Source organism: Psittacula echo (assembly GCF_963264785.1).
Source record: "Psittacula echo genome assembly, chromosome: 6".
Taxonomy (NCBI): Eukaryota; Metazoa; Chordata; class Aves; order Psittaciformes; family Psittacidae; genus Psittacula; species Psittacula echo.
Window position 1 is genome coordinate 821,302 of NC_137743.1, and position 27,148 is coordinate 848,449.

Below are 27,148 nucleotides of genomic sequence, written 5' to 3' on the forward strand. Positions count from 1 at the left end.
CTCCAAGCCCCTGTGTCCAACCTGGCCTTGAACACTGCCAGGGATGGGGCAGCCACAGCTTCTCTGGGCACCCTGTGCCAGCTCCTCCCACCCTCCCAGGGCAGCAGCTCCTCCCTGTCCCCTCAGGCTGAACACACAGAGCGAGGCCACGTAAACAGTTAAAATTTATTAAACTTTTTGGTCAAAAGAACTGAACATTTTGTACCGCCCCAGCGCGTCCCCGCGGGCACGGCAGAAACAGGCTCGCTTGGAACACATCGGCCAGGCCCAGGAGCCTCCAGTAGTGTCACAACCAATGTACAGAGCAAGGTTTGTTTGATTCAGACCCTTTCAGACCCTCAGCTCCCCCCAGGGGATTCAGCCCTCCACAGAGACACGTTGGTGTGTGCAGAGCCCACCAGCACTGCAACAGCCCTGGGTTTAAGGAAGCAGAGCACAAACCACACTGGAGCTGTTGCCTCCAGGGAGTTGGGGCCTCACATCCATTCCCAATGTGCAGGCACATTCCCAGCATCATCTCTACCTACTCGATGCTACCAACAGGTGCTGCAACAGCGGCAGGAGCCCTCACCCAGCCTGCCTGAGGGCGAGGAGAAGGTGGATGCATTTTAGGCCTCTTTGGAGAAAACAAAAGTACCTAAGGCTTAAGAACAGGAGGGGAGAGCAGGATCCCAGCAGCCACAGCAACACCCGCCGGTGGCCTTGGTGCCTCCTGCCGTTGGGGTGTCAGAGCCACAGCGTGCCCCAGAGCTGGGCACAGCCATGAGAGGGGTCGGGTTTGGGCCTGGAACTGCAACAGGAATACAATACATTATGCCAAGTAGTTAAAATAAACTCTTATCTTCCTGACAAAGACTAAAAAGGTTAAAAACCATAATGCACATGAGGTTTGGCTCTAGCGAACGTTGAGATGCAGCCAATGAACTCAATTTGTTATCTTCAAAGAAGAAATAGTGTTCCACGTTTGGTTTTCCCTCCTGGTCACTTTCTGTTAAGGCTGTGGATGTCTTTATACTGACCTCTGAGTCTCCTACTTGGTACAGAGAGCACTTGACAAGGAAACCAGTGCAATTTGAACTGAACAACAGCTTCGTGGGAACTCTGACCTTGGAATCTGAGATACTACACAAAAACATCTGGATTAGTCTGCCAAAAAAATCACTGTTTTGTGGGCAAACCCTGTCAAATCTGCCCCTTGAGTAATTCTGCACAATCTCAGGACATGCAATAGAAAAAATAAGAGGACTGGATACATACCTTCAGATTTAAAAACACATTTTATAGCTTGTTATTTTATTAAGTGGTTGACACCAGCAGGTGTGGTTAGAGATACAGGTGCTGAGTAAATAGTCATGGAAACCTGTCTAAGAACCCAACTCAAGACCTACCTAAGTGCTCCAAGGTAAAACCACCTAAGCCCCGACAAGGCCAGAGGAGGAATGTTCACAGGCGTTAAGCACAATATATGTTCTGAAAGGCCCAAATATTACAGCAGAGAGAGCGTGAGAGAGAAGAAATTACACTGTCATGACAAGTTTCCTTCTTGGGTGTTAGATTTTTGGTCTATCAACTGAAAAGGAAGGCTCAGACTTCAATAAATACACTGGGTTTGAGCGCTGGCCTTCGTGAGCACTGTCCATCCATTCTGCCTCTGAGGGTTCCACCTGGAAAGCTGTGGCTGACGCTCCCTACCCCAACAGCAGAACATCCATGACTCCAAACCCAGCCAGATCCTCTCCTGGAGCTAAAGGGAAGTAAGTGCATCAATGTTCTTCACTGGTAGGACAACAAGGCCTTCTCTTTTACAGATAAACAACTGAGCGTAACTATGTGAGACGACGGCTCCATCCTCGGGGAAGTCATCTCTAGTTAATTTTGTCCTGGAATATATACAAGTTATTGGTGGCAGCTACAGCAATGATGTTCTCCATGGGATGCCATGCTGTGTGAAGGATCTTCTTGTTGAAGTCCAGACTGTCAACGCTTATCTCGTCCTTCTTCCTCTTGCCCCCCGTGCAGACCTTGCGCGGCTTCAGCACGGCGCGGGGCTTGCTGCTTTCGCGGGAGGCCTCCAGGGTGACGTCCCGGCGCGTGTTGCGGTCAAACATCCTGAAGAAGTTGTTGTAGGACCCAGTCATGATAGCGCTGTTCAGAGGCGGAGGGAAGGCACATCTTAGTGGCTGCCACACACAGCATCAACCCCAGTCTTTTTCCTCACACTCACAAGGAGTCTGTCAGCCCCAGCTCATGACCAGGATGGGGCATCACACTCTTCCCCTCCCTGATGTACACCACTGCTCTGTTCCATCTGGATTTCAGCACTGCCTCCACACCACTGCTTTCTCCCTGGGTGTTCCTCTGGCCATTCCCCGCCCCTACCATCCAACCTGGCCTTGAGCACTGCCAGGGATGGGGCAGCCACAGCTTCTCTGGGCACCCTGGGCCAGCGCCTCAGCACCCTCACAGGGAAGAGCTTCTGCCTAAGAGCTCATCTCAGTCTCCCCTCTGGCAGGTTAAAGCCATTCCCCTTGTCCTGTCCCTACAGGCCCTTGTCCACAGCCCCCTCTCCAGGTTTCTCTTTCATGCTCTTCACTTACGGAATCAGTACTTAAGCAGCACATGGCAATCCCACCTACCTCTGCAGTAGCAATATAGGAGGAAGGTGTCACTTTCTTTGCTGACCCTTGTGCACAGCTTTGAGATTTGATTTCCCCAATCACTCTCCCCATCTAACCTATGTGGTGGATCTTCTGCTCTCCAACAGTGGATAGGGTTTAGGACAAAGCTTGTTTCACAGCCTGATCCTATTACCACCCTAATCAAACCTGATACCTTTTCACTGAAGAGCCTGCAAGCTTTGGCTGCGGACAGGTCCCTGGTTTAGGTGTTTCAGATTTACTCAATCTTCAACAAAGTAAGAATGCCCAAGGGAAGCCAACACAGAGCATCCAGACACAAGATCCAGACCTGCCATGGTCTCATCTATGTCATCTGAAAGCATTTTAACAGGCAGCTCATGTTGCCATAGCTGTTTTGTTACAATCTGAAAGTCCTCCTTATGGCTTTCCAGACTGGAAACCAAATCCCTCATGCTAAGGGAAAACAAAACCCCAAACCAAAGCCCCGAACTGACCTATCAGAACCGTTCCAGCAGCACTCAAACTTGTCAAAGATGCAGTCATTCTCATAGAGGGAACACAGCTTGCTCCGAAGGTATTCATGAACCTTTGGGAACATTGAAATTGCTGTTAGATATAAAGAAAGAGAAGGAAAGGTGAAAGAGGTGTATTGAAGAAAAGGTGACCACCATACTTGGTATGTCTCTACAGGCCTGTTCTCCATGTTGAGGTCCCACACTTTGACTGACAGGTAGTCTCTTGTCATCATGTATCGGCCGCTGTGACTGAATTTAACATCAGATATCGAGGATATTATCTCTGAAAAAAATGATCTGCTGCTAGGATCCTCGGGCTCTTCAAAAACTGCAGACAGAAGACACAGTGACAATGAAACCAACACCAACCTTCACAGCCTCCAGCGCCTGTGGTGCTTGCAAAGCTTTACATCAACACTCTCTCTGCTTTTTAAAGAAAGGTGCTGGTAAACAGTCTTTAGAAATAATGTCTTTTTGAGTAATGTCATGCTCTTGGTCATCAGATGCTAGATGCCCATCTCCAAACATTCCCAACTGGAGCACAGCATCAGCAAATTACAACTCATGGGTCTTATAAGTCCATCAGAGGAAAGAGTTAAACACCCACACATGGGTGCAGTGAACATTACAGCTGAGCTACAAATCACATTGAACATGAGCTGGTGAAAGCCTCAGCACCCCAAACACAGTACCTTAATGCATGACCCATGCACTGAGACTCCTGTACAGCCTACTTCAGATCTGAACAACAGTTGTACAATGCAACCTACTCAAGTATTAGTATCTACACTTGAAATGCAGTTTGTATGCTTTTAAAAAGCAGGTAAAGAAAAGCATTATTTAAACTGAGGAGTCAGTCTCTGAGGTCAGTGTTTCAGGACACAAGAACTACTTAATTTTTGAATGGATCCCTTTTAGCAGGATGTTATTCAGTCACAAACAGTTAAAAAACAAAGTGCTTCTAGGTAATTGAAAGCAACTCTAACTCGAATACATGGAGTGGCCTCACAGTCTGCATTTCCCAATGCACAAATATGTCCTTCCACCAGCAGGAAAACCCCATCTGCACTGTAGAGAGCTTACCTGCAAGTGTCAGTGTGGTAGGTCACCCCATAGGGCTAAGGGATACTGCTAAGCCACAACCACTACAGTTGTGAACAAAAGGCTGTGTGCAAGGCATAGGCAGTTTTCCTTATGGCTTCAATACAAAAGCTTTCCTTTTCAGCAGACTAAAGAGCAAAACTTACTTCAAGCGCAGCATGTGGCCTTAGGAACTAATTCTATGCTAAGAGCTGCAAATGTCACAAAGTAAATGGATTCTGGCAGCATCAGCCCAGTTTCTAATGCACAAAGGTGAATAAACTGCCCTTAACTGGCATTTGATAAGCAGATACCTTTGAGAAGCACCAAGACTGAGTCTGGCCAGAAGACAGGTCTCACTGGTGCCAAAAGCACTTGTTCCCATCACTTTATGATGCATAAATGGGTAAACAGGAGCAGAGTCAGATGGTCAATTGTCTCATGCTACACTTCTGCTTGGTGATGGCCTAGAACAAGACAATTAAAATGTTCCATTCTACAAAACTACCACCCCTTACCTCGTATGCTCTTTACCAAAAAGCAGAACTTGGCATGGTCATTTAAAAGCAGGACACCTACACACTCTATCTTGCATGAAACCGAAGCAAGCCTAGAAGCAAAGACTCATCCCAACTTACACTTGGAGTGCCTGTCGCAGAGTGCTGAGGACCGCATGTCACAGAGGCGAATGGTTCCTTTGCTGCTGCTGTACACGAACACGTTACAGTGGTGAGGGTGGAACTCTGCAGCAGTGATCACCTCTGTCAGCTCCTCCATGTTAGCAGGCTTAATATCTACAATATCTGGAGAGGGTTTGTAAAGGCAAGTTCACACTCAGACAGCTTCTGGCAGGTGCCTACTGAAAAATGCTAAAGTATCATGTAGAAAACCAGGGCGAGATCTTAATTTCCACCATGTGCCATCTACACACCTTGACTTGAGTAGATAAAAGTCTAGATGTTCCAAGTCAATTTTAACAGATGCTGGAGATAATTCCAGACTCCTCCCAAGCCTCCTTCTTAATGCTTCCTACTGAACACATTCTCTCTCTTTACCTAAGGCTTTGGAAAACTTGTATGTGACTTCTTGAACACTCAGTATTTCTCCAACTTCTACCTCACTGCAGGCTTGTGAGAGAACATCCTGAGCTGTGCACACACAGCCTTGCAAAGAGGTTTGAAAGTTATTTCTGCAGTTAATGGTATCACCTGCATGGAACCCCCCTGCAATTTAAGAGAAGTGTCAGTTAAAGAGACATTAGAATTTGGAAAGGAATATCTAAAGTAACTAAGGAGCTGCTTTTTGTATCTTTCCAATCTTAAGTCAATCGAATTCCACAGATAAAGGATGCTCCCTTAATTAATCCATTTCTCTTTAGAAATAAATTTATCAATGACAATTGTACTGGCAGTTTTCTACTGCAATGATGCTTGCACTCAGAACAAATGAGAGCATCCTAAAGCCTGCTTTCACTGTATTAAACTCCAGACTTCCAAATCCTCTATTTTAATCCCTAGATTCAAACACACCTACTCTGATGCGTAAAATTAAAGTGATTCTCTTAAACACACTCAATTTAGAACTGCCCCAGTGTTCACAGAGAACAAAAAAAAGGATACTAAAACTTCTATCTGTGATTTCTAAATGCCATAGGTTAATTCTTAGGTCATCTGCAGAAAGGTACGTTTCATGATCACTATTAACTGAAATAGAGTTTATGTGATAAGTATGTGCATTTGCAAATATCCTTCTGGGACTTGCTTCTACCATTAGGTCCATGGGTTTCAAGATTGGCACCTGAAACATGAAGAAGAACAGTCAGTTTTGGCATAAACCTGATTTCTGATTCAGAAGATCTTAATTACAATCCGAATCATTTAGGTTTGAAAACACCTTGAAGATTCTAAAGTCCAGCCATTAACCCAGCACTGCCTAGGCCACCACTAACCCATGGCACTGAGGGCCTTGTCTACACAGTGTGTGAACACTTGCAGGGACGGTGACTGCAGCCCTGCCCTGGGCAGCCTGTTCCAATGCCTGAGCACCCTTTGGGGCAGGAATTGTTCCTCAGCTCCATCTAAAACTGCCCTGGTGCAGCTTGAGGCCGGTTCCTCTTGTCCCATCCCTTGTTCCTTGGGAGCAGAGCCCAGCCCCTCCTGGCTCCATCCTCCTGTCAGGCAGTTATATGGAGCGATCAGGTCCCCCCTGAGCCTTCTCTTCTCCAGACTGAACCCCCCAGGTTCCTCAGCCGTTCCCCATCACACTTGGGCTCCAGGCCCTGCACCAGCTCCATTGCCCTTCTCTGGCCCCGCTCCAGCACCTCAATGTCTCTCTTGTTGTGAGGGGCCCAGAGCTGAACACAGGATTCCAGGTGCGGCCTCGCCAGCGCTCAGCACAGGGAAACAGTCCCTGCCCTGGCCCTGCTGCCACACTGGTGCTGATACAGGCCAGGATACATTTGGCTTCTTGGCTGCCTGAGCACGAGCTGCTCATGTTCAGCTCTGTCAATCAGCACCCCCGGGTCCTTTTCCATGAGCAGCTTTCCAGCCACTCTGCTCCAAGCCTGTATAGTTGTTGTGGCCTGGGTAGAGAACCCAGAACTGAGCACTGCTTAACTTCAATTGGCCTTGTCCCATTGATCCAGCCTGTCCCTATTCCTCTGTAGAGCCCTGATATCCACAAGCAGATCAAGACTCCTACCCAACCTGGCTGTCATCTGCAAGCTGACTGAGGGGGCACTCAAATCCCCACATCCAGATTGCTGATAAAAGTATTAACAGAGCCAAGCTTGATACTGAGCCCTGGGAACACCATAGGGGTGTTGATAAATGTTGATGGCAATTAATTAATTAATTGCACATCACCGATTCCTGTTTTGATTTAGTGACTATAAACACTTCTGAAACCCACTGAGCAAGAAAGCAATAAAGCAGCCCATGAATGATGACTTTGCTGCTGCCAGCACACACCACCTCAGACACTGACTGCAGTAGGAGTTATCTGTCAAATACAGCAGCTTCATACCCCGTCCCACAGGGCAGTGGTGGATGTTTATTATGACATTTGAGATCATGTTCATTTGAAACACGCACTTTAAACGCCCCCCACATCTTAAGAGGGGTGTGAAACTGGGAAGAACAGTTTGCAAACAACACCTCACCGTGCTCCCTGAACAGCTTTAGGAACACCCAGATGCCCTGCCACAAGCAGCTGAGCTGCCAGGGACAAGTAGACTAAGCTTCCCTCTGGCTCTTTCCCACTGACCAGCAAGTGAAGGTTGCCCAAGGACATCCTAAGCTGTTCTAGTACATGGAATTTCACGAACACCAAATTACATCATCTAACCAAGAGAAAACAGTTATGACAGTGTTCAAGACAATCTGTACTCCCACAACAAGAAACAAATGAACTCAAGAGCTTGCCAATGGCTTTCACCGTGTTTGTATCTCAGTCTGTTTACATCAAACCAGAATGGTTAAAATTAATCCATTACTTTTACTAGGCAATTCTCCTGTCTCATCACACAAGTGTTCCTGGCATAGTCAGCAGTGGCGTTGTCTTGGAAAGTAGGGAGAGCCTCAGTTCAATTCCTATTTATGGCAACAACCACCACCTAAAACCCAAGAACCACCCTCAATTCCACACGATTTCACTGCCTGAGCTCCTGCTTTGAAGGATCGCAAGTCTGGAGCACTAATCCTACCTCTATATCACTGTGCAAGTGGAAAATGTCAGGATCTTTCAAATGCACATTAGGTTTTCCAAACGCTCAGAACTTGCTTCTAACACAACTACCTTCTACCTTACCACAGAATACTCAGCACCCTGCTTACACTGGAGTCTTGTTCTTAGAGGAAAAAAAGACCAAAGTTGTTAAATCTCATCAATATTGAGGGGGAAGAACAAACTTCACGCAAAGAGTTGTGGTCAATGGCTCCATGTCCAGCTGGAGACTGGTAATGAGTGGTGTCCCTCAGGGATTGGTGTTGGGACCGGTCTTGTTCAACATCTTTGTCGGTGACATGGACAGTGGGATTGAGTGCGCCCTCAGCAAGTTTGCCGATGACACCAAGCTGTGTGGTTCGGTTGATACGCCGGAGGGAAGGGATGCCATCCAGAGGACCTTGACACGCTTGTGAGGTGGGCTGATGCCAACCTGATGAAGTTTAACCATGCCAAGTGCAAGGTCCTACACCTGGGTCGGAGCAACCCCAGGCACAGCTACAGGTTGGGCAGAGAAGAGATTCAGAGCAGCCCTGCAAGAGAAGGACTTGGGGGTGTTGGTCGATGAGAAAATGAACATGAGCTGGCTGCAGTGTGCGCTCGCAGCCCAGAAAGCAACCGTATCCTGGGCTGCATCAAGAGGAGCGTGACCAGCAGGTCAAAGGAGGTGATCCTGCCCCTCTACTCTGCTCTCGTGAGACCTCACGTGGGAGTACTGTGTGCAGTTCTGGTGTCCTCAACATAAAAAGGATATGGAACTGTTGGAACAAGTCCAGAGGAGGCCACGAGGATGATCAGGGGACTGGAGCACCTCCCGTATGAAGAGAGGCTGAGAAAGTTGGGGCTGTTCAGCCTGGAGAAGAGAAGGCTGCGTGGAGACCTCAGAGCAGCCTTCCAGTATCTGAAGGGGGCCTACAAGGATGCTGGGGAGGGACTATTCATCAGGGACTGTAGTGACAGGAAAAGGGGTAACGGGTTCAAACTTAAACAGGGGAAGTTTAGATTGGATCTAAGGAAGAAATTCTTTACTGAGAGGGTAGTGAGGCACTGGAATGGGTTGCCCAGGGAGGTTGTGAATGCTCAATCCTTGGCGGTGTTCAAGGCCAGGTTGGATGAGGCCTTGGGTGGCATGGTTTAGTGTGGGGTGTCCCTGCCCATGGCAGGGGGGTTGGAAGTAGATGATCTCAAGGTCCTTTCCAACCCTATTCTATGATTCTATAATATAACCAGAGCCAATTCTTCCCCAATTCACAAGGGCCCCCAAGAGAAGCATCCTACATGCCAGCTTCAGAGCAGCCCTTGGGGAAGCTGTACAGGTTAACCTGGGCACTGGGTCCTTCATACCATCACAGACACGATGGCGCTGTCCTCTGCTGACTGGCTGTGGTCAGGAGGATAAGTCAGAGTCTGAAATCAATGTGCAGTCTCTGCACTTTCCTTTCTGTTGCACTGAGACATTAGACTATTAAGAGCACAGCAGGATGAGCCCATGCTGGCTATGAACTGAGCACAGAGTAGTGCAGCCCCAGCCAGAGATACCCCAAAAAGCTGTTCTCAGGCTTGAATAACAACATTTTGTTAACATTTCATTGCTGTCAATAAATCAGCATTGTCTTCTACAATTCTAATATACTGAGGTGGACAAAGGCTTCTCTAACAAAATATTTTCATTTTAAAAACAGCTTAAATTTCAAATCCATTTTCAACAGGCTAAAATGTTCCAAGAAAAAAAGAAACAAACCCCAACAAACTATTTGGAAGCCAATAATACAATATTATAATAAAAGTTTGCCTCAAGTTCTCCAGAGGAACCTTATTTAATTACTACATATGTATGTAATGAAATGTTTCCATTTTTTATACATGTTTTCAGTGACCCCAACCAAACCATTTTTAATCTCCACACTGCAGCTGAGCACTTTGGTAATACAAAAGTAGAGAAGTACATGCAGAAAGATACTAAAAGTCAGCAAGCAGACACATACCCGCAGTGCTGTGATTCTGAAGGGATCCCGCAGTCTTCCATCTTCATCTTTTAAATTATAACCTTCGGCTCTTTTATCCCTTTCACTTATCTTCCATAATTTAATAGTTTTATCTAAAACCAAAAATTCACGTGCTTGAGAATCAATTCAAATCAAATAAAACCACTAAACCACAGAGGCAGCAGAGTAGCTGTCAGTTGTCTGTTTTGGTTTCCCCTGCGTGCAACAGGAAGGGCCAAGATGGGGTCCTTTAAACACCAAGGTAACACAGAGTAGTGTCCCCCTCAGGTACTCTGTGCCTTCAGCTATGTTGTTCAGCAGAACCAATACATGGAAATCATTATCAAAGTTAAGGCTATTTGAATTTCAAAGTGCAGCAGACAAAAGTCATTCCTGCTTTTACAGTTTCATATAGCAGGCAGGATATCAGCACTTACACAGTCATTTAAGCACAAGGCAAAAAGTGATCCAAACTCTTAGGAATAACCATAGTCCTCTGAAAGTAACAGCAACTTTTTCCACAGAATCATTTAGGTTGGAAGAGATCCTTTAAGATCAAGTCCAGCTGTTAATCTAGCATTGCCAAGGCCACCACTAAACCACATCCCTAGTTCTCCATTTACATTTGCAGCTTGCTCCATGGTGCATCAAAATGAAACCAACCCAATACAGAAGAACCACAGCTAAAATACTGGGGAAAAACCAGAAACAGCCTTGAAGTGCATAAAACCTTGTCATTTCCGACTTAGAATACATGGAAGCTGTGCAGAAATTACAAGCACACAGTGAACATGGTATAAACCTCCTCCTTGAGTAACTGTTGTTTTTCAAACAGTTGCTCTCCAAAGCACATGTGATGTTTTGGCATTTAGAAAGCAAAAAGATTGTAACCACAGTGCTTCCATTTCAAATGTAATTGTTACAAATTCATCAGGGATCGCAAAAAATTACATTTCAAAATCAGGATGATGAAGTTAAATCCAGATTTCTGCTACAGCTCAGCACATCAGGAACCCATCTATGTAAGAACTATACAACAGGGTAACAGGGTACGTAAAGTGGTCCATCTGTCCTCAGAAGGCAGCTCTGGAACCATGTCTCTTGCTGCTTCCTCATTTCTACATTCATATATCAGTACTTAGAGTGTTACAAACAAAACACATTTTACATACAGAGAAGACATTAAACCAACCTCAAACCCTGCAGACACTCCCCCCAGCAAGAGAATATTCACATGATGAAGTCTTCTGTGCAGAAATGATGTATCCTTACCATTTGTAGACAGCAGGAAGTGAGCAGCATTCTGTTGTGGTAGCCACCTAATTTTATTGATTTTTTCCTCAATTTCTAGACTTTTCAAGTAGTCAAACTCAGGTTCATGACTCTGGAAGGTGCTGTAAACATTGTATTCCCCCCTGGAATGAGGACGGCTTTTATTCTGCAAGGAAACAGTAACATCAGCTGCAAGCAGTGTCAAGAGTTCATTAGGAACTGCACATACAAACTAATGACTACAGATTGTCAAGTAGAAACTTTTACAACAGATCTTGAAGTTACATTTTTACTCTGTGATATTGTACTTAGTTTAGCATCACTAGAGTGCACACAGACTTAAAAGCATCTCTCTATTAATACATGTGTACCCATACAACACAGCCCATTCCAAGGTATGCTGGCCACAAAGGAGTCCCTGTGCTTGCCTGAAAGGGTTTAAAGCTACTCCACCTCTCTCAAGCAGTTTCAGCACAGCTGGAGCAGAGAAATAGCATCCTAAGTTCCACACCACTAACTCCATGTCATTAGTTTCTGCTCCTCACTTAATCTCTACTCCCATCCTTTTCTCTTTACTCATTCCTATAAATCACCACAATATGGACATAATGTAAAAGGACACAAGACATGGAGTAATTGAATATGTTTTTTATAGAAGTCGTCGTGCTGAAGGCACAGCAAGATCAATGAGATCACTTAGATCTACCTCCTCTCCTACTCCTTTTAAAGCCTGCTGTGTTCAGAAGTGGTATCAAGGTTTATAATTGAGCTTTGACAACCTTTTTTGTTTGTCAAAAGCCATGCAGGCTGGCATTAGTACATTTTCATTTAAGCCATTCCATAGTGCTCATCACGGTGTCCCAAAGATGATTACAAACACACTGACAAGTTTTCCTCTCACAGAGCTAGACGAACACTTTGTACGATCCCCATTTGTTGGCAAGGATCACATTCCCAAGCATCCACAGATTTGCACTATCAGAGTTGGGACAGTTCGTTATCAGGATTTCAACTGGGTTAATGAGAGATGCTGATTCATGTTCGGAGAGCTGCAGAGCCCAGAACTCCTGAAAACAAACTCCTCAAACACAGCTGGAAATCATTTGCTGGAGAAGTAGCAGATCACTCCTCTGCAAAGGCAGGCAGGCAGCAGAGCAGGAAAGCCCACCTTGCACCCTGACTGGTGGTGGAAAACACAGTGGGACTCACAGCCCTAGAGACCACCAGACCAGCATGTGGCTGCAAAGCCAACCTGTGTTCTGACACAGTGACATGGGCAAGGTTACTTCAGTGAGAGGTTTTCCTGCACTGTCTTGCAGGTATGGAGGAGTTTCAGTCAATGCTGGGACTCTACATTATTATTCCTTATTTGTCGCTCTTCCAAATGTTGGATAGGATGCTCCCAGCTAACCCTGCTCAGTATCACTCTGCATCATTTACAGCCACCCAAGCTTTGAGCAAGCTGAGGCACTAAGCCATGGCCTCGCTCTTTACTCACACATTTGGTTGGAATCATCAGCTGCTTGGAACTGATGTCAAGTTCAGGGCATGATGTACAAGAGTTCAGCCCACTTTCCCAAACCATAGAGTATGGGGAATTTTATAACTATCCTAAGTTGTTGGTAACCTAGTTGGCCTAGTTAAAATCCACACTATCGAAAAATATTGGTTGTAAGTTTTTATTTACTCACTTGAGATCTATTCCTCCACTCTGTGACTTACGTAGCTTTACACGTGCCAAGATATAGGACACTCATGCCCAACTCTTCCCTACAGTCTGCATGTGCTCCACAGAACACCTGAATATTCCTGGGTAAGCGGTCTGACTGGTGGTGGTTTTCCCCCCAGCTGGGTTCTGACTTACAGAACAGCTGAAAGCCAACCAGTAATAGCTCCACTCCCAACACACATCAAGACAGTCAGAGATCCTGAGCAGGTGGACACTTCTGACCTTGATCTCTCTGTGCCTTGGTTCAGTCTCTAGAGCAGACTAACTGATCCGTCAGCTATGAGCTGTCCAGGTGCAGCAGGGCAGTGTTTCAGCAGCTTTTTCATGTCACTACCTCTCAAATCCTCACAGTAAAACAGTAAGTCACCTTTGATAAAAGGGGATATAAATAGTATCACAGTGAGCATGAAATGCAATATAATGGAAGCTGAGATACTGGATATATAATACTGGATACTGCAATATACTGAGCATCAGCTGAGCCACATCACAAAAGAAGTAGGATTTGGATTAAAAAAAAACCGGAAGCATCTAAAAATCAGTGTAATTCATGCACAAATGAGCTGAATTAAAATTCCAGGCTCAGTTTTGGTATTTCTGACCCAGGAAAAGCTCAAAGCAAACCAAAGGCTCAAATTCTCATCAGCTCTTCAAAGGAAAGGATAAACAAGTTCTTTGGCAGGTGAGCAAAGGTGAAAATATCTCTGTGGAATATTGACTGTTTAAAGAACACAATTCCAGATTTCTCCCAGACATGACAAAGCATGACATTTTTCTGCATTTAGTGCGCTTTTCCAATACACATTATTTCTCTGGATATAAAAAGCTCAGAGATGGCTCTGCAGGGGTGAATGGGCAGCAGAGGCTACAGTGCTATCACACAACTGAGCAGCACTGCGAGGAGCCAGCCAAGAGTGTGCCACTGCAGGAAGATGAGGATTCCCCTCTCTGAACTGAAAATGCTTGAGCATTCCCTCCAGAAGCTGTTCCCACTGGTTTTGATTCATAAAATCCTGAAATATATCTGATTAATTCTTCAGTTTTTGAACCATCCCACCCTGCTGTCCTTGCAGCTTAACTTGTATCCTTATTCATGAACTTTTCTTTCATTATCTTCAAAGGCATTATAATTTTACAGACCAGAATGGTTTAGGTTGGAAGGGACCTTAAAACTTATCTACTCCCAAACCCCCGCCACAGGCAGGGACACCTTCCACTGGAGCAGCTTGCTCCAAGCCCCTGTGTCCAACCTGGCCTTGAACACTGCCAGGGATGGGGCAGCCACAGCTTCTCTGGGCACCCTGTGCCAGCGCCTCAGCACCCTCACAGGAAACAGCTTCTGCCTAAGAGCTCATCTCAGTCTCCTCTCTGGCAGGTTAAAGCCATTCCCCTTGCCCTGTCCCTACAGGCCCTTGTCCCAAGCCCCTCTCCAGGTTTCCTGCAGCCCCTTTAGGCACTGGAGCTGCTCTAAGGTCTCCCCTTCAGGAGCCTTCTCTTCTCCAGGCTGAACAAGCCCAGCTCTCTCAGCCTGCCTTAGATCAGCCTGGCCAAGTATAAAGTTCAAAGGAAAGTCCAGAGGCAATTCTGCAACATGATACGGAGCACAGTAGGTATGGATGTGAAGAACTCCCTTGGATTTTGAGGACTCTTTTTTGGGTGGAGGGTGGTTTAACCACCACAAACCAACCTCCCAAGGTCAGCACAGGGCAGGTATTTAGAGATTTGGCTAACTTGGGGTTTTATGAGAAAGCCATCAGCCACTGAAACTTCACAGCACGGAAAGATGAAGTGAGACAGTGCAACACAAGAACAGTGGAGTAACAGCACTTTTGTTTTTCAAGTCACTGACCTCTTGTTCCCTTTGAAATATAACCACTCTGCCACCTTTGTCTCCTGTTGCAAGAAGATCACCAGAGTAATTAAATTCAACTGTTGAAATAATATCAGCTGTAAACAGAACAGAAACAAACAGCACTGTAATGTGGGTAGCAAAGCAAGATGTTTCAAGACTTGAACACAAAATTACTACTTGTATTAAAGCAACAACACAACTCCTTCATTTACATCATCATATCCAGACACTAAGCCATGTTTCGGAGCCTAACACCACTTTTAGATTTAAGTTTATAATCTAAAGCAATTCCTCATTGCTCAGTTTAAGCTTTTGAGGGCCTTCAATCATGACAGAGAAGGCATATTGTTTTAGGAATCCAGACTCTGTATTCCATCTGTTGCCAGTAAATGCTGAAGCACGTAATGGAGATGGGAAGTCTGTGCAGACCCAAGTATAAATCCTGTTGGAAGCAGGTTCACCTGTGATCCTGGTATTGCTTTGGAGCAGCACTGCACATGCACTGCTCCCACTGAGGCTGAGGCATACCTGCCTTTCCTCACGCTGAGTACTCATGTAATTAGTTCAGGAACTGGAGCTGGGGATCCATCTCTGTTGAAGGGTTGGGGTGAAGGAAGGAAAGAAACAAAATGCTTCTAGCTGAGCTTCCCGAACCAAGTGTGCAGAAGAACCAGCACATACACCACAAACAAAGAGGCAAGGCTCACTGCACCTGAAGGACCGGGAGAATAAAGGAAAAGAAAGCAGCACCTCCAGTTCAAACTGAGCTAGGTGCCCTTGGGACTGAACCCTGGAAACCACCAGCGTTAGTTCACCACTGCTCACCACAATAAATCTTTGGAGGTGGCAGTAAAGAAATAAGTGCCCTTAAACAATCTCTAACCAAGGGACAGAGAGATAAGGGGCTGTAAACATCTATCAGGCTTCAGGCATATGGCAACAAAACCAACACATTACTCAGCATCAGATGATGAGTAAACATTCATCCTGGACACACTCATCTGGGCTGGTGCTTGTGGCCACACAAGGGCTTCACTGGATGATGCAGGCAGAGAAAGTGCAAGATCTGAACTATATGATACCAGCTGGTTTCAGAGTTTGCAATTGGAGAGTAGATGAAAACTGCTTATCTCTTAAATTCCTTTCAATAAGCCCCCACTCTTTTGAGGAAGGCAATTAGAAGTCTAAGCAGTTTTCCCAATATATAATCCGTATTTCATCTTTTATTAACAGATGCCCATGAAAAGTTTTTCCTGGTGCATAAAGATAATGATTTACCTTCTCAGATTAAAAATAATTATTAAAAATAAACAAATAACAACCTTCTACAGCTGTATCCCAGCCTTCCCAACCACATTATTAACCTGCTGCTGGACACATCTGATTTTATAATCATCTTTCTTTCAAAGGTTATGGAAAGATTCCATTTTGATAAAGAACAGGATGATCATAGAACCCTAGCCTGGTTTGTGCTGGAAGGGACCTCAAAGCTCACCCAGCTCCAACCCCTGCCACGGGCAGGGACACCTTCCACTAGAGCAGCTTGCTCCAAGCCCCTGTGTCCAGCCTGGCCTTGAACACTGCCAGGGATGGGGCAGCCACAGCTTCTCTGGGCACCCTGGGCCAGCGCCTCAGCACCCTCCCAGGGAAGAGCTTCTGCCTAAGAGCTCATCTCAGTCTCCCCGCTGGCAGGTTAAAGCCATTCCCCTTGTCCTGTTCCTGCAGGCCCTTGTCCAAAGCCCCTCTCCAGGTTTCCTGGAGCCTCTTTAAGCACTTGGAACTGATCTAAGGTCCTCTGGAGCCTTCCCTATTTTAGCCCTTTCTCTATATTAACAAAGTAACTTGCGTTGACATGTACATAAGGGCAAGAGAAGACAAACTACTGTCACATTGGCTTACACACAGCATCTCACAGCACTCCTCTCACATGCAAGACACACCTGTGATTCTGATTGTCCAGAAGCAAAGGTGTTCAGCTTCCCCTCTGTTTCTACTCCACTGTGGCCAGAACTCTGTTCTGCAAGTGGCAAGGGAGCTTCCCTCCTGTAAACTATGGAGAGCAGCAATACCTATGGCTTTACAGTAAGATATTCCCTGGTAATATTGCTTTCTAGGCATGAAAAATGTTTAGTCTCACTTTTGGAACAGAGTTCTACTGTAGTTAGTCTAGCTACACGGCAGGAAACTCCTAGCTGTCTTCAAAGCTGGTATATTAAAGGACAACTAAATTATGGCTCTCTACAATCTCAACTTCAAAAGGACTGAGCACGTCCATGGGCAGTAAACATCCTCCCAACACAGGAAAAAGGTACAAACATCCACCTGTATAATAATGTAGTGGAAGCCACCCTCAGCAATTCAGGAGACTGTCCTGTAAGCCTTCACACATGCTCCAAGATTGAGTACAAGGGCTCTAAACCTTTTAACATCACCATCATCTCCCTCTATCACAAAAATCCTGCCAGAATGCTCTTAAGGTTCTAACCTCCAAATCTTTCTGAGCTTGTTATAATGGGGAGTGAAGGGGCACAGAGACCACCATTTGTTAGGATTCACAGATGACAGCAAGTTTAGACCTGCAAACTAATTTAACCCCACAAAGGATTCATACTGGGTGCTTCTAACTGACACCAGTATTGATGCCTGTGCCCTCTTTACGTATTGAGGAATGCCAAGAGATCCAGAACACCTAAATTAGATGCTTAAGAGTAGCACCCATGAACCCTTCCTCTCTAAGGTGGCTGCACACTGCTGCTTGGGTTAAACTCCAAACCCTGGAAAGCATCACTGCTGCACAGCTCACCCAGATGAATGAATGTGCAGCTGCAGTTCATGCTTAGGACTGGCACTAACTACACACAAACAGCATCGACTTCCCTCTCATTCTTCTAAGCTATTCACAGCCTTCTGTCAAAAGCCCACTCCCCAGAAAACTGATGAACAGGGAAGTCACACAGTCACTGTTGGGGAAGATCACCTAAAGTGGGTAGATCCAACTTCCAGGGGATTTTAACTTTATTTTCCAAACAGGTAACGGCCAACACACTGCTTCACATTCAGCACACACACTGACAGAACACCACCCATCAGAAACCTGGTCCCACCCCTCCCTTTGGAAAATACTTTAACACACAGCACCTTTTTCCATGATGTATCCTAGAGATCCAGCAAAGGAATGAAGGACTGTGAAACTCCCTGAGGAGGCTCATGCTTGGAGACTGGATCTGGACAAGAGCCAGGCAGCTGGCATGAACTGTAAGGGAGACTGCCAGTGGAAACTAAACTTAGAATGAACACTTCTGTGCCTGTCACAGAGATCAAAGGTGACACACCTTTCTCTCTGACACACTGCTATTCTACAGAGGGTTTTATGCTACGGCTGGAAAAAGCTGCAGGAGACATTACATAGCCTCCGACAGCTGATGGGAAGGAAGCTGAGAGTGCAGAAGCAAGCAAAGTGGCAATTATTGTGCTCCTAAATCAGCCAGGACATCGGAATCTGGGATCACAGAATCCCAGCCTGGTTTGTGTTGGAAGGGACCTCAACGTTCATCCAACTCCAACCCCTGCCATAGGCAGGGACACCTTCCACTAGAGCAGCTTGCTCCAAGCCCCTGTGTCCAACCTGGCCTTGAACACTGCCAGGGATGGGGCAGCCACAGCTTCTCTGGGCACCCTGGGCCAGCGCCTCAGCACCCTCACAGGGAAGAGCTTCTGCCTAAGAGCTCATCTCAGTCTCCCCTCTGGCAGGTTAAAGCCATTTCCCTTGGCCTCTCCCTACAGGCCCTTGTCCCAAGCCCCTCTCCACGTTTCCTTCAGGCACTGGAGCTGCTCTAAGGTCTCCCCTTCAGGAGCCTTCTCTTCTCCAGGCTGATCCAGCCCAGCTCTCTCAGCCTGGCTCCAGAGCAGAGCTGCTCCAGCCCTCACAGCAGCTCCATGACCTTCTCTGGACTTGCTCCAACAGCTCCACATCCCTCTTGCACTGCAGGCCAAAGAAGTACCTTGAAGCACCCGGAAGAGTTTACCAGAGCCCTAAATAACCCTGCTTCTTGAGCGAATCTGAATTACCAAGCAGATCTAAGGTCAACCAAGGGCACGCGCTAGGCACTGAGCTGCCCGCCCAGCACAGCAGCAGCGGGAGCCGGTCGCAGTCAGCGCAGCCGCTGCTGTGCCACGGCAAACTGCACACAACAGCCCTCCTGTGGCCGGGCTGCCAGCCCTGCGCGCCTCGAAGGCTGCCCAGGGCGAAGCCACTCGGCACTTTAGCGGGAGGAGCACCCAGGCTGCTGGATCCGGGCAGGGAAGCAGCAACTGAAGGTGTCAAACCGCCCCCAAACCCTGTTCCCAAAGCTGCTCCCTATTCTCCCCAGGCTGTCCAGCAATCACCCCACACCAAGCGCTTGCTCAGCTGGCTCAACAACAGGAGTTTGCCTCTCCCAAAGGACAACTAGTTCAATTCCCTCGTGGAGTTCAATTTGCACTTCCTTTTCAATGGAACCAGATCATAAATTGGTGCTGGAAGCGTCCTCTGAATTATATTTTAAACTCCCCCATCTTCACCTAGTTTACCATACACAGTTTGATGTTAGTACAAAGAAAGGGCAAAGCGGAAGCAAGAGAAGAAAGCAGCCATGAACACTACTTTCACGCTTGCCAAAGCTTTCTGTGCTTTTTCTTGCAAGCAATAAGTAACTGTGGAGGCTATTTTTAATATTCATGACACAGTCCAGCATTCTGGGTGCAAATCCATTGTCTCAGTATTATTTTTTTCCCCCTCTGGAATAGCAATTCCAACAAGCTTTTTGCTACTGGAAGTATATTTAATGAACTGATGTGATTCTGTTAGGTTTGCTTCTATGTAGCTCCTTGTCATGCTTTTTATTGTACTTTAATAAGAGTTAATAAAAGCCTTAACATGATGGGTAAATATCTTTTCTTCCACTTGCAGCACTCACTTTCCTGTGTCTTTTCTTTACTTAAAGCAGTTTTGTCAGTTTTAAGCTTTTCCCCCAGATGTTAAAACACTCCACAAATGGCACAATAGTGACAGCCCATGTGGGAACTGTATCAACAGGTACCACAACCTGCTGGCACTGCAGAGACAAACAGCAGCTGCTTTCACTGTGCACACAGTTAACACGTGGCTGTAAAGACTTGCCCTAACTTTTGTACTCTCACTACTCAGTGTGTTGTATTTTGCACTCACACCCCACAACTCTGTAACACTCACTGCTGACCCAAACCGTTCATCACTCACTCAGTGATACACACTCCTGCAGCTTCACACATGTAACTATCACCCAACTACACCTAGCAATTTGCCTTCTCCTGCAACCTGTTCTGGCTTAGTCTTTGAAAGGATTTTCCTCTCTGTTCTTTAATATTCCACTTGCCATCTTCCCCTGGTACTGAGAATGTTTTCCCCTTAATGCCCACAACCCTATACTCTTGTTCTTTTCTGACCAGACTGTCCTAACTTTGTTATGCATCTAAGTCAGGAAAAAGATGCTAGATGCAAAAGCTACGGGTGAACTTCAACTGTGAAATGAGGCATTTATGAACCACTTCTGACTGCCTTTAAGGTCTCCACTTCAGCTGTAAACTTCCTGGTTCCCTTTAAAAAAGGACAGATATACTAAACATTTTTCTACTTGTATTCATGCTCCTCCTCCTGCCCATGCAGGTCCAGAAACTCATGGAGCGCACATGTCAAAGAAAACAGGAATCAAAACCTGATACCATGCTAAAGATTCCAGATTTGAATTCCCTGTGTGATGGCTGCAAGGCAGAGTCTCTTCTCCACAGAAACCCCAAATGACCACTTCTGTGAAGCCTGAAGATCACCTGGAGCTTTGTCTTTTAAAACATAACTATTCACCCGCACATCTGGGCTTTCTCACTACTAGGAGTCTAACAATTATGAGATAGAAGCTTCCAAAAGTGCACTAATGTTGTATTCCTCACACACAACACATCTTAGTATCCAGAGTTAATTTTATAGAGTAAACCTACATATTATACATTAACATATTAACAGAACCATTTAGGTTGGAAAAGACCTTTAAGATCAAGTCCAGCCATTAACCCAGCACTGCCAACCACACCACTAACCCATGTCCTTAAGTGCCGTATCTACACGGCTTTTAGATGCCCCCAGAAACGGTGACTGTAAGACAGTAAGCCAGTGCAATTTACTTTCAGGTGGCTAACACCCTGGTTTTAATGTTGTCTGACAGGACTGGAATTCAAAAGAACACTTACTATTAAATACTACCAGCAGAGAACAACCTTTTAGGTAATAGTGTGTTGTAGAATAAAGGGTGAAGACAAATTCTTGGCCCATGGCTTGTACAATGACTTGAGATTAAAGTGGTCTACCTGAAACACTAAGGCAACTTTCATCAACGGGAAACCAACATACAACATGCATGCAAGTCAAACCTGCCTGCATAGTAATATGGCCCGACTTCAGTGTGTGTTGGAGCCCAGAACCCCCCTGTGTGCTACGCTCCAGCCCCAGAGTGTGCATAGCAGGTCAGGCAGAAGATTCTCCCCCTCTCCTGTGCTCTGGGGAGACTCCCCCCTGCAGTCCTGATCCAGCTCTGGGGCAACAGCACAAGAGAGACGAGGAGCTGTTGGAGCGAGGAGATGCTGCGAAATCCGGAGAGGGGCTTTGGACAAGGGCCTGTAGGGACAGGCCAAGGGGAATGGCTTTAACCTGCCAGAGGGGAGACTGAGATGAGCTCTTAGGCAGAAGCTCTTCCCTGTGAGGGTGCTGAGGCGCTGGCACAAGGTGCCCAGAGAGGCTGTCGCTGCCCCATCCCTGGCAGTGTTCAAGGCCAGGTTGGATACAAGAGCTTGGAGCAAGCTGCTCTAGTGGAAGGTGTCCCTGCACATGGCAGGGGGTTAGAACTGGATGAGCTTCAAGGTCTCTTCCAACAAAAACCACCTTGTGATCCTACAAATTAAACACCAGCAAAAACCTTTCCCAGAGCCGGTATCAGCTGTATCCTGCAAATTACCACATACACAAAGCAGGGAAGATGAAGGAAACTTCCAAAATCTTTGGTCCCTGCTGGGAATGGGGGCTCTTCAGAATGCTCACATCAGTCCTCTGGGCAGTGGGGATGTGGTGAACTGTCAGAGGATCAAGGCAAAGCACACTGCTACTGGGGAGCAGTGCATAACTACTTTAGGGAGGGCAAAAGCAGGTATCTCAGCTCTTGTTTATGGCAGAACAGTGCTTTTCAGGGAAAAAAACCAAACCACAACACAGCTTAAACACCCATCTTCTGTCCAGTTCCATTGTCAGCTACAGCCCATTGCTTACAATGAAAGGAGACCATACACATGGCCTGATGATAGAGCCATTATTACCATATTTTCCAGTTCTTACAGAAAACAAATCTTAAAAGCCATCACCCAGTTCTGTCACTCCTTCCATGCAGTTTTAAGCATATGTCAAATAACTGTGCCTCTTCTGGAATAAGTTTAAGTCTGAAACTGTGCCAGAATTTGCTTTAAAACCAGCAAGAACAGGCCAGTTAAATTCCTGAGCCCCACAGAACAGTTTTGAACCACTGACTTATAAAGATGACTTAACACTAAGTGTTTTTAAATCCCTTGTATCCAGACTTGAGAACAGTTACAGGATTAGAGTCCAATATATTCTTATTAATTGTGGGTTTCTTCCATACTTGTGCTCTGACAATCTCCTGAGCTGGACTTCCTTAGCACTGTAACAAGCTTTAAAAGGAGAAGCAAAGAATTTGTTCCCCTGATGACAACAAGGTATCTTTGAATTTATCAGTGCTGTCTATACCTATTACTATTTGAAGACCTTTTATAAAACCCTAACAGTACTTATTTTGGTATTTAAATGGAAATATGAAGCTTCTGAGCAAGTAGAAAATCCAAGGCAGGTTTTCTGAAAGTCAATCAGAACTTAATTTGAAGAACAGAAGTTTTGCCCATGTGAAATACTTCACAAAGGTTCATCCTCAAGTTAATGGATTGGAGCTTCCAAGGAGCTCTTGCCTACTACCAAAGGGCACTGTGTACAGCATTCATGGGCAGAACTAGGCTTCACACTCAGCTGCTTCACAAGAAGGTTTCAAAACCCACACTTAAAGCAGGTGAAGCTTAAGCTGAGGAAGCTCTGAGAGGAAAGCAGTACCTGTTTCATTTGGTGGAGTCACCATACCCTTAAAGCTGCTTGTGTCTGAACAGGAAGATACATCTAACCAGCATTTAGAGAAGGGAATGGTTCATCTCGATCCCAAACTCCAACACTGACTTCTTTGAAAGCCCAAAGAAACCCCGGTGTCCACAATGGGAAACCCACAATGATCTCCACAGCATACTGGCTCCCAGTCTGACAAAGAGCAGACGTTCTGCCCAGCAGTTCCAGTCTGTCACTGGCACAACTGACTCAGGAAGACTTAGAGTGCCACTCGATACATATGTGTGTATATATATATATACACACATACAAAAAATAAATCGTTAATTACATCCAGAAGTGCTCCTGGATTATATGCACATCTGGCCCAAGGAAATTAGGAATATCTGTAAGCTATTTAATAAACTGTACTAGATTTTGCTTGCTTAAAAAAAAAAAAAAACCCAACAAAAAACACAACCAAAACCAAAAATCAACCCCCCAAACGGAGCAGTTTTGAACATACAAAACACTGAAATCTCAAAACTGATGAGGTCTCAGGCTGCAGTATCAGTAAAAAAATAATAATTTAAAAATATTTCTGCATTTAGAAAGGTACTTTCCACAAAAAAAAGTAATCCAGGAATAACAAGTTTCACAAGCGGTCAGTAGGGGTTTTGTAGACATATGGTTTTACACTAACAACAGAATTACCACACAGTTTTAAATTAAATGGTCTCAATGTCAACTCTTTCATTCAGTATCTGGTTTATCCCCTATTCCTCCTCCTTGAATCCAATTCAACTTTTCTGCATTAGAAAACTCCGTATTTCAGTAACTGGTGTACCATCCCTGCTCTGCTTTAGGTGGCCAGACTGGGCACGCAAACACTGCTCTATTTCTTTACACAGACCACAGTACAGATTCAAAGATTACTCAGTGCAGAAAGGGAATACACAGAAGACAAGGAGGAGACAAAGTGATATATAGATTAGCAACCTAGTTAAAAAACCCTGGGTATGAAGATGGCAGCAGCACATCCAACTGCAGGGATCTGGCATAACCATGTTGGCATGTGTATCAAAGCAATACATGTGAGAAACAACTACTGAATCTAAAGAGATCCTAGAATTACACTTTCAACAGAAGTGACTTTGGGTTAAGGTGCTTGACTATCAGGCTTTGTCATTTCACCTACTGACTGAACTGTCTGTAAGAACAGTCTGCAAAAAGCCTGCATTTAATACATCTGACAGGTACTTTATGTTGTCTTTTTTTCCAGACTGCATCTACAGAGCTGCTTTTTCACAAGAGAAAAGAGGAAAATAGTTATTTATAGAAATTGTAAGTTTTCACCATCACAAAACCTTACAGGAAACTCCCAGGGGTTTATGTAATATTTGCAGCAAGGGAACTGTCACCCATCACATACGCTTAGATGTGCAGTCTGGTGAAAGATGGTTTAAAAATGTTTTAGAAGATGGTAATGAGTAAATAGTTCCTTAACTTGGGACAAAATACTACAAATGTAATTGCACTCTTATTGCATACTGCTCAATCAATTTCAAGCAATTATTAGCAAATATATTGCAAGTCTATTTAATTCCAATTTCAAGGCAAAAAAAACTAATGGGGGAAGTCCACAAACCAAAACAGACAATGAGTCCAAAAGCTGCAAGTTTGCCAGTAGGAAAACCAAACTCTACCAATAGCACAAAGCCAGGTGCTGAATAATTATATTAGTTGTTCTATGGAGAAAATGAAAATCCCCACACGCAGCAGCATCACACGCAATCTGAAGCCCTCACTCCAGGAGAAGTCACATTAATAACATGCATCTGGGAATTCTACCCTGGGAAAACCCAGGGTAAAAGTGTTGAGTGTTACCACTATTCCCTCTACCATTCCTAGTTACTCAAACCAGAGTTTTCCTCTCTCTAACCACTGTGCCTTAGTGGTGTGTCTCATCAGTAATACAAATCAGTAATACAAACAGTAATACAAAGTTCTTCTTTGAACAGTCCTGTTACACTCTTAAACAATTAAATTGGGTTTAGGCCACGCTAGTGTTTCAAGACTGAGCAACTTTCTGGCTCTATACGGCACTGTGAAGTGCTCATAGGAATAAGGTGCTCATAGGAGTATACTTTTGCAACAGGAAGAACTTTCTGTCACATAGATGCTAAATCCTAAAAAAGAAGGACTACTTGGAAAACTCATAAAAGCCACTTTAATCCATTTTCATAAGAATTCTGGGAACTTCAGAACCATAGCACAAGCTAAACCATGTATTTAGAAAGGAAAAAAGGAAGAGAGCAACAACTCAGCCTGAGGACTTGTTTCTCAAGCAGTTTTCAAGTCCATTCCTCCCATAGCTACTATTTTGAATGGAATGCCAAACAAGTGGCATGAAAACGAAAACACTGTCAGCATAATTCCCCTGTAGTAGACAGTTAGGAAAAATACTTACTGCATCCAGTAAAGAACAAACCCAAACCACACACTGGCACTGCAAGCTGCTTCCCTTAATACATGCAGCTATTTCAGTTAATGCAGTAAAATCAGACAAACAGCACAGAATTGTTTCACACACATACTTCACACCCTCCTTTCTAAATAAAACCCAGTGTTGCAATCGTGAACAGTCTGAACACTGAAAATTTAAGGGAAAAAAAATTCAATCTCATCAAAACTGAGCAAAACTTCATGTTGTTTCTACACACTACAGAAAAAGGCTTTGTCCAGTTGAAACATTCTCCTTAGCTTCTATCACTGCAAAACATGCTATGCTTAGAAAGTTTCAGAGCCATGCAAAGGTGTGCCCATTTTCCCGACTGAAACACAGCTATTTATAGCTCCCAAATGTAACGAGTGGGACTGAAATCTCTTCATAGCTGCAGGAAACCTGTAAACTCTGCTTTTTAAATGAAGCCCAAATGACAAACCTACATGCTCTCTGCTGCTCTCTTTGCATCAGAGGAAAACTTGACAAGCCTGACAGACTCCATTCATGTTTCCCCCTCCCCGCTGTGTTTTATCACTGTCATTACCTTTTTCTCCCTAGTGATTAGCACTAAAGAACTGGAGGAAGCCACCGTGCCTTCTCTATTATGCTCTCCTGCAAAGAGCAGCACGCTGCACTGAGAGCTCAGGCAGTAGCTTAGTCATTGCAACCCGTCCTCCGAGCCTGGGGCACGGACCGAGGAGATGCTGTCGCCGCTCTGCCCTTCCCAGCCCCGGTTCCCTCAGCGCGAGCGTGATACCGATGTTGGGAGAGGAAAACAAGGTGGCGGTGGCTCCGGCGGGCGGGAGCCACCGGCGCCTCCGGGAGCCCGCGGCCCGGCCCGGCCCTCCCCTTACCTTCCGCCACGTCCTCGTCGATCGCTCCCTTCACCTGGGAGAAGCACCACTGGAAGTCGTTGCTGCCGCCGACGCCTCCACCTCCTGCCACCCCTGAAGCGGGAAGAGAGGCCGGTGAGGGACGGGGCGCCCCGCGGAGCCTCGGGCCCAGCCCCTTCCCCCGCGGGGCCCGCTCCTCCGCCGCACGGCCCGACCCAGCGTAGGCCACACCGCCTCGGCCCCCAGCTGCAGCCCGACCCGGCGCCCCGCGGGGCAGGCCCGCTCCCCGCCATGCCCCCCTCCGCTACCCCCCCCGCCTCCCGGGGCAGCGCGGTGCGGCCTGCCCCGCCGGTCCCGCAGCGCCTTCCGCCCGCCGGGCGAGACACAGCCCGAGCCGCAGCGGGGCCGCGGGGCCTCACCTGCCATGTCGCGCGGTGCCGGTGCGGCGGAGGCGGGGGGGCCGCGGGGGCAGGCGCCGGCCGGGAGCGGGTCGCAGCCGCCGCACGGAGCTGCCGCCGCGGGAGGCTTCGGGGTTTCAAAATGGCGCCCATTGCCGGCCGGCCTGATCCGGTGACGTCATCGCCCCGGCTCCCCTCAGCGGCAGAGGCGGCGGGGCCCGGCACGGCCCGCTCGGCACCGCGGCAAAGCGCTCCCGGCGGGGCTGGGGCTGCGCTCGCAGGGCGGGCGGTAGGAGCAAGAGGAGAACGAGGAGGAGAGTGAGGAGGTCCGCTCTCCCCGGGCGGTGGCAGGGAGGCAGGAAGGAAGCGAGCACGGGGCTCCGAACTCACCGTTACGAACGCACCTTGACGTGAGGGGGCGCGGCGGGCCGGGGCTGCCATAGCCGTGGGGACTG

At 46.3% G+C, this 27,148-nt stretch overlaps 1 protein-coding gene across 3 annotated transcripts; it reads right to left on the reverse strand.

Moving 5' to 3' along the window:
* Window positions 1–153: 153 nt before the first annotated feature.
* Window positions 154–26,846, reverse strand: PPP2R2D (protein phosphatase 2 regulatory subunit Bdelta). 3 transcript variants are annotated; one of them, XM_080620671.1, is made up of 10 exons: window positions 26,715–26,846; window positions 26,317–26,409; window positions 14,793–14,890; window positions 11,215–11,380; window positions 9,943–10,055; window positions 5,854–6,031; window positions 4,873–5,037; window positions 3,313–3,482; window positions 3,134–3,225; window positions 154–2,145 (listed from the first exon to the last, which is right to left on the reverse strand). In XM_080620671.1, the coding sequence occupies exons 1-10, from the start codon at window positions 26,719–26,721 to the stop codon at window positions 1,866–1,868; spliced, it is 1,362 nt and encodes a 453-aa protein (XP_080476797.1). In that variant the 5' UTR covers window positions 26,722–26,846; the 3' UTR covers window positions 154–1,865. The 3 variants fall into 3 exon arrangements, with proteins under 3 accessions (XP_080476797.1, XP_080476799.1, XP_080476798.1); XM_080620673.1 differs by lacking the exons at window positions 9,943–10,055; window positions 11,215–11,380; window positions 14,793–14,890; window positions 26,317–26,409; window positions 26,715–26,846 and adding an exon at window positions 8,143–8,393; XM_080620672.1 differs by lacking the exons at window positions 9,943–10,055; window positions 11,215–11,380; window positions 14,793–14,890; window positions 26,317–26,409; window positions 26,715–26,846 and adding an exon at window positions 8,068–8,158.
* Window positions 26,847–27,148: the final 302 nt, after the last annotated feature.

What these genes read in the sequence shown, in the direction of transcription:
- PPP2R2D (XM_080620671.1), bottom strand. An exon ending in CGACGAGGACGTGGCGGAAG is followed by an intron (nt 14,891 to 26,316) that starts GTAAGGGGAGGG and finishes TTCTGTTTACAG; the next exon opens with CTGATATTATTTCAACAGTT. An exon ending in CTTCCTGCTGTCTACAAATG is followed by an intron (nt 10,056 to 11,214) that starts GTAAGGATACAT and finishes TTTTGGTTTTAG; the next exon opens with ATAAAACTATTAAATTATGG.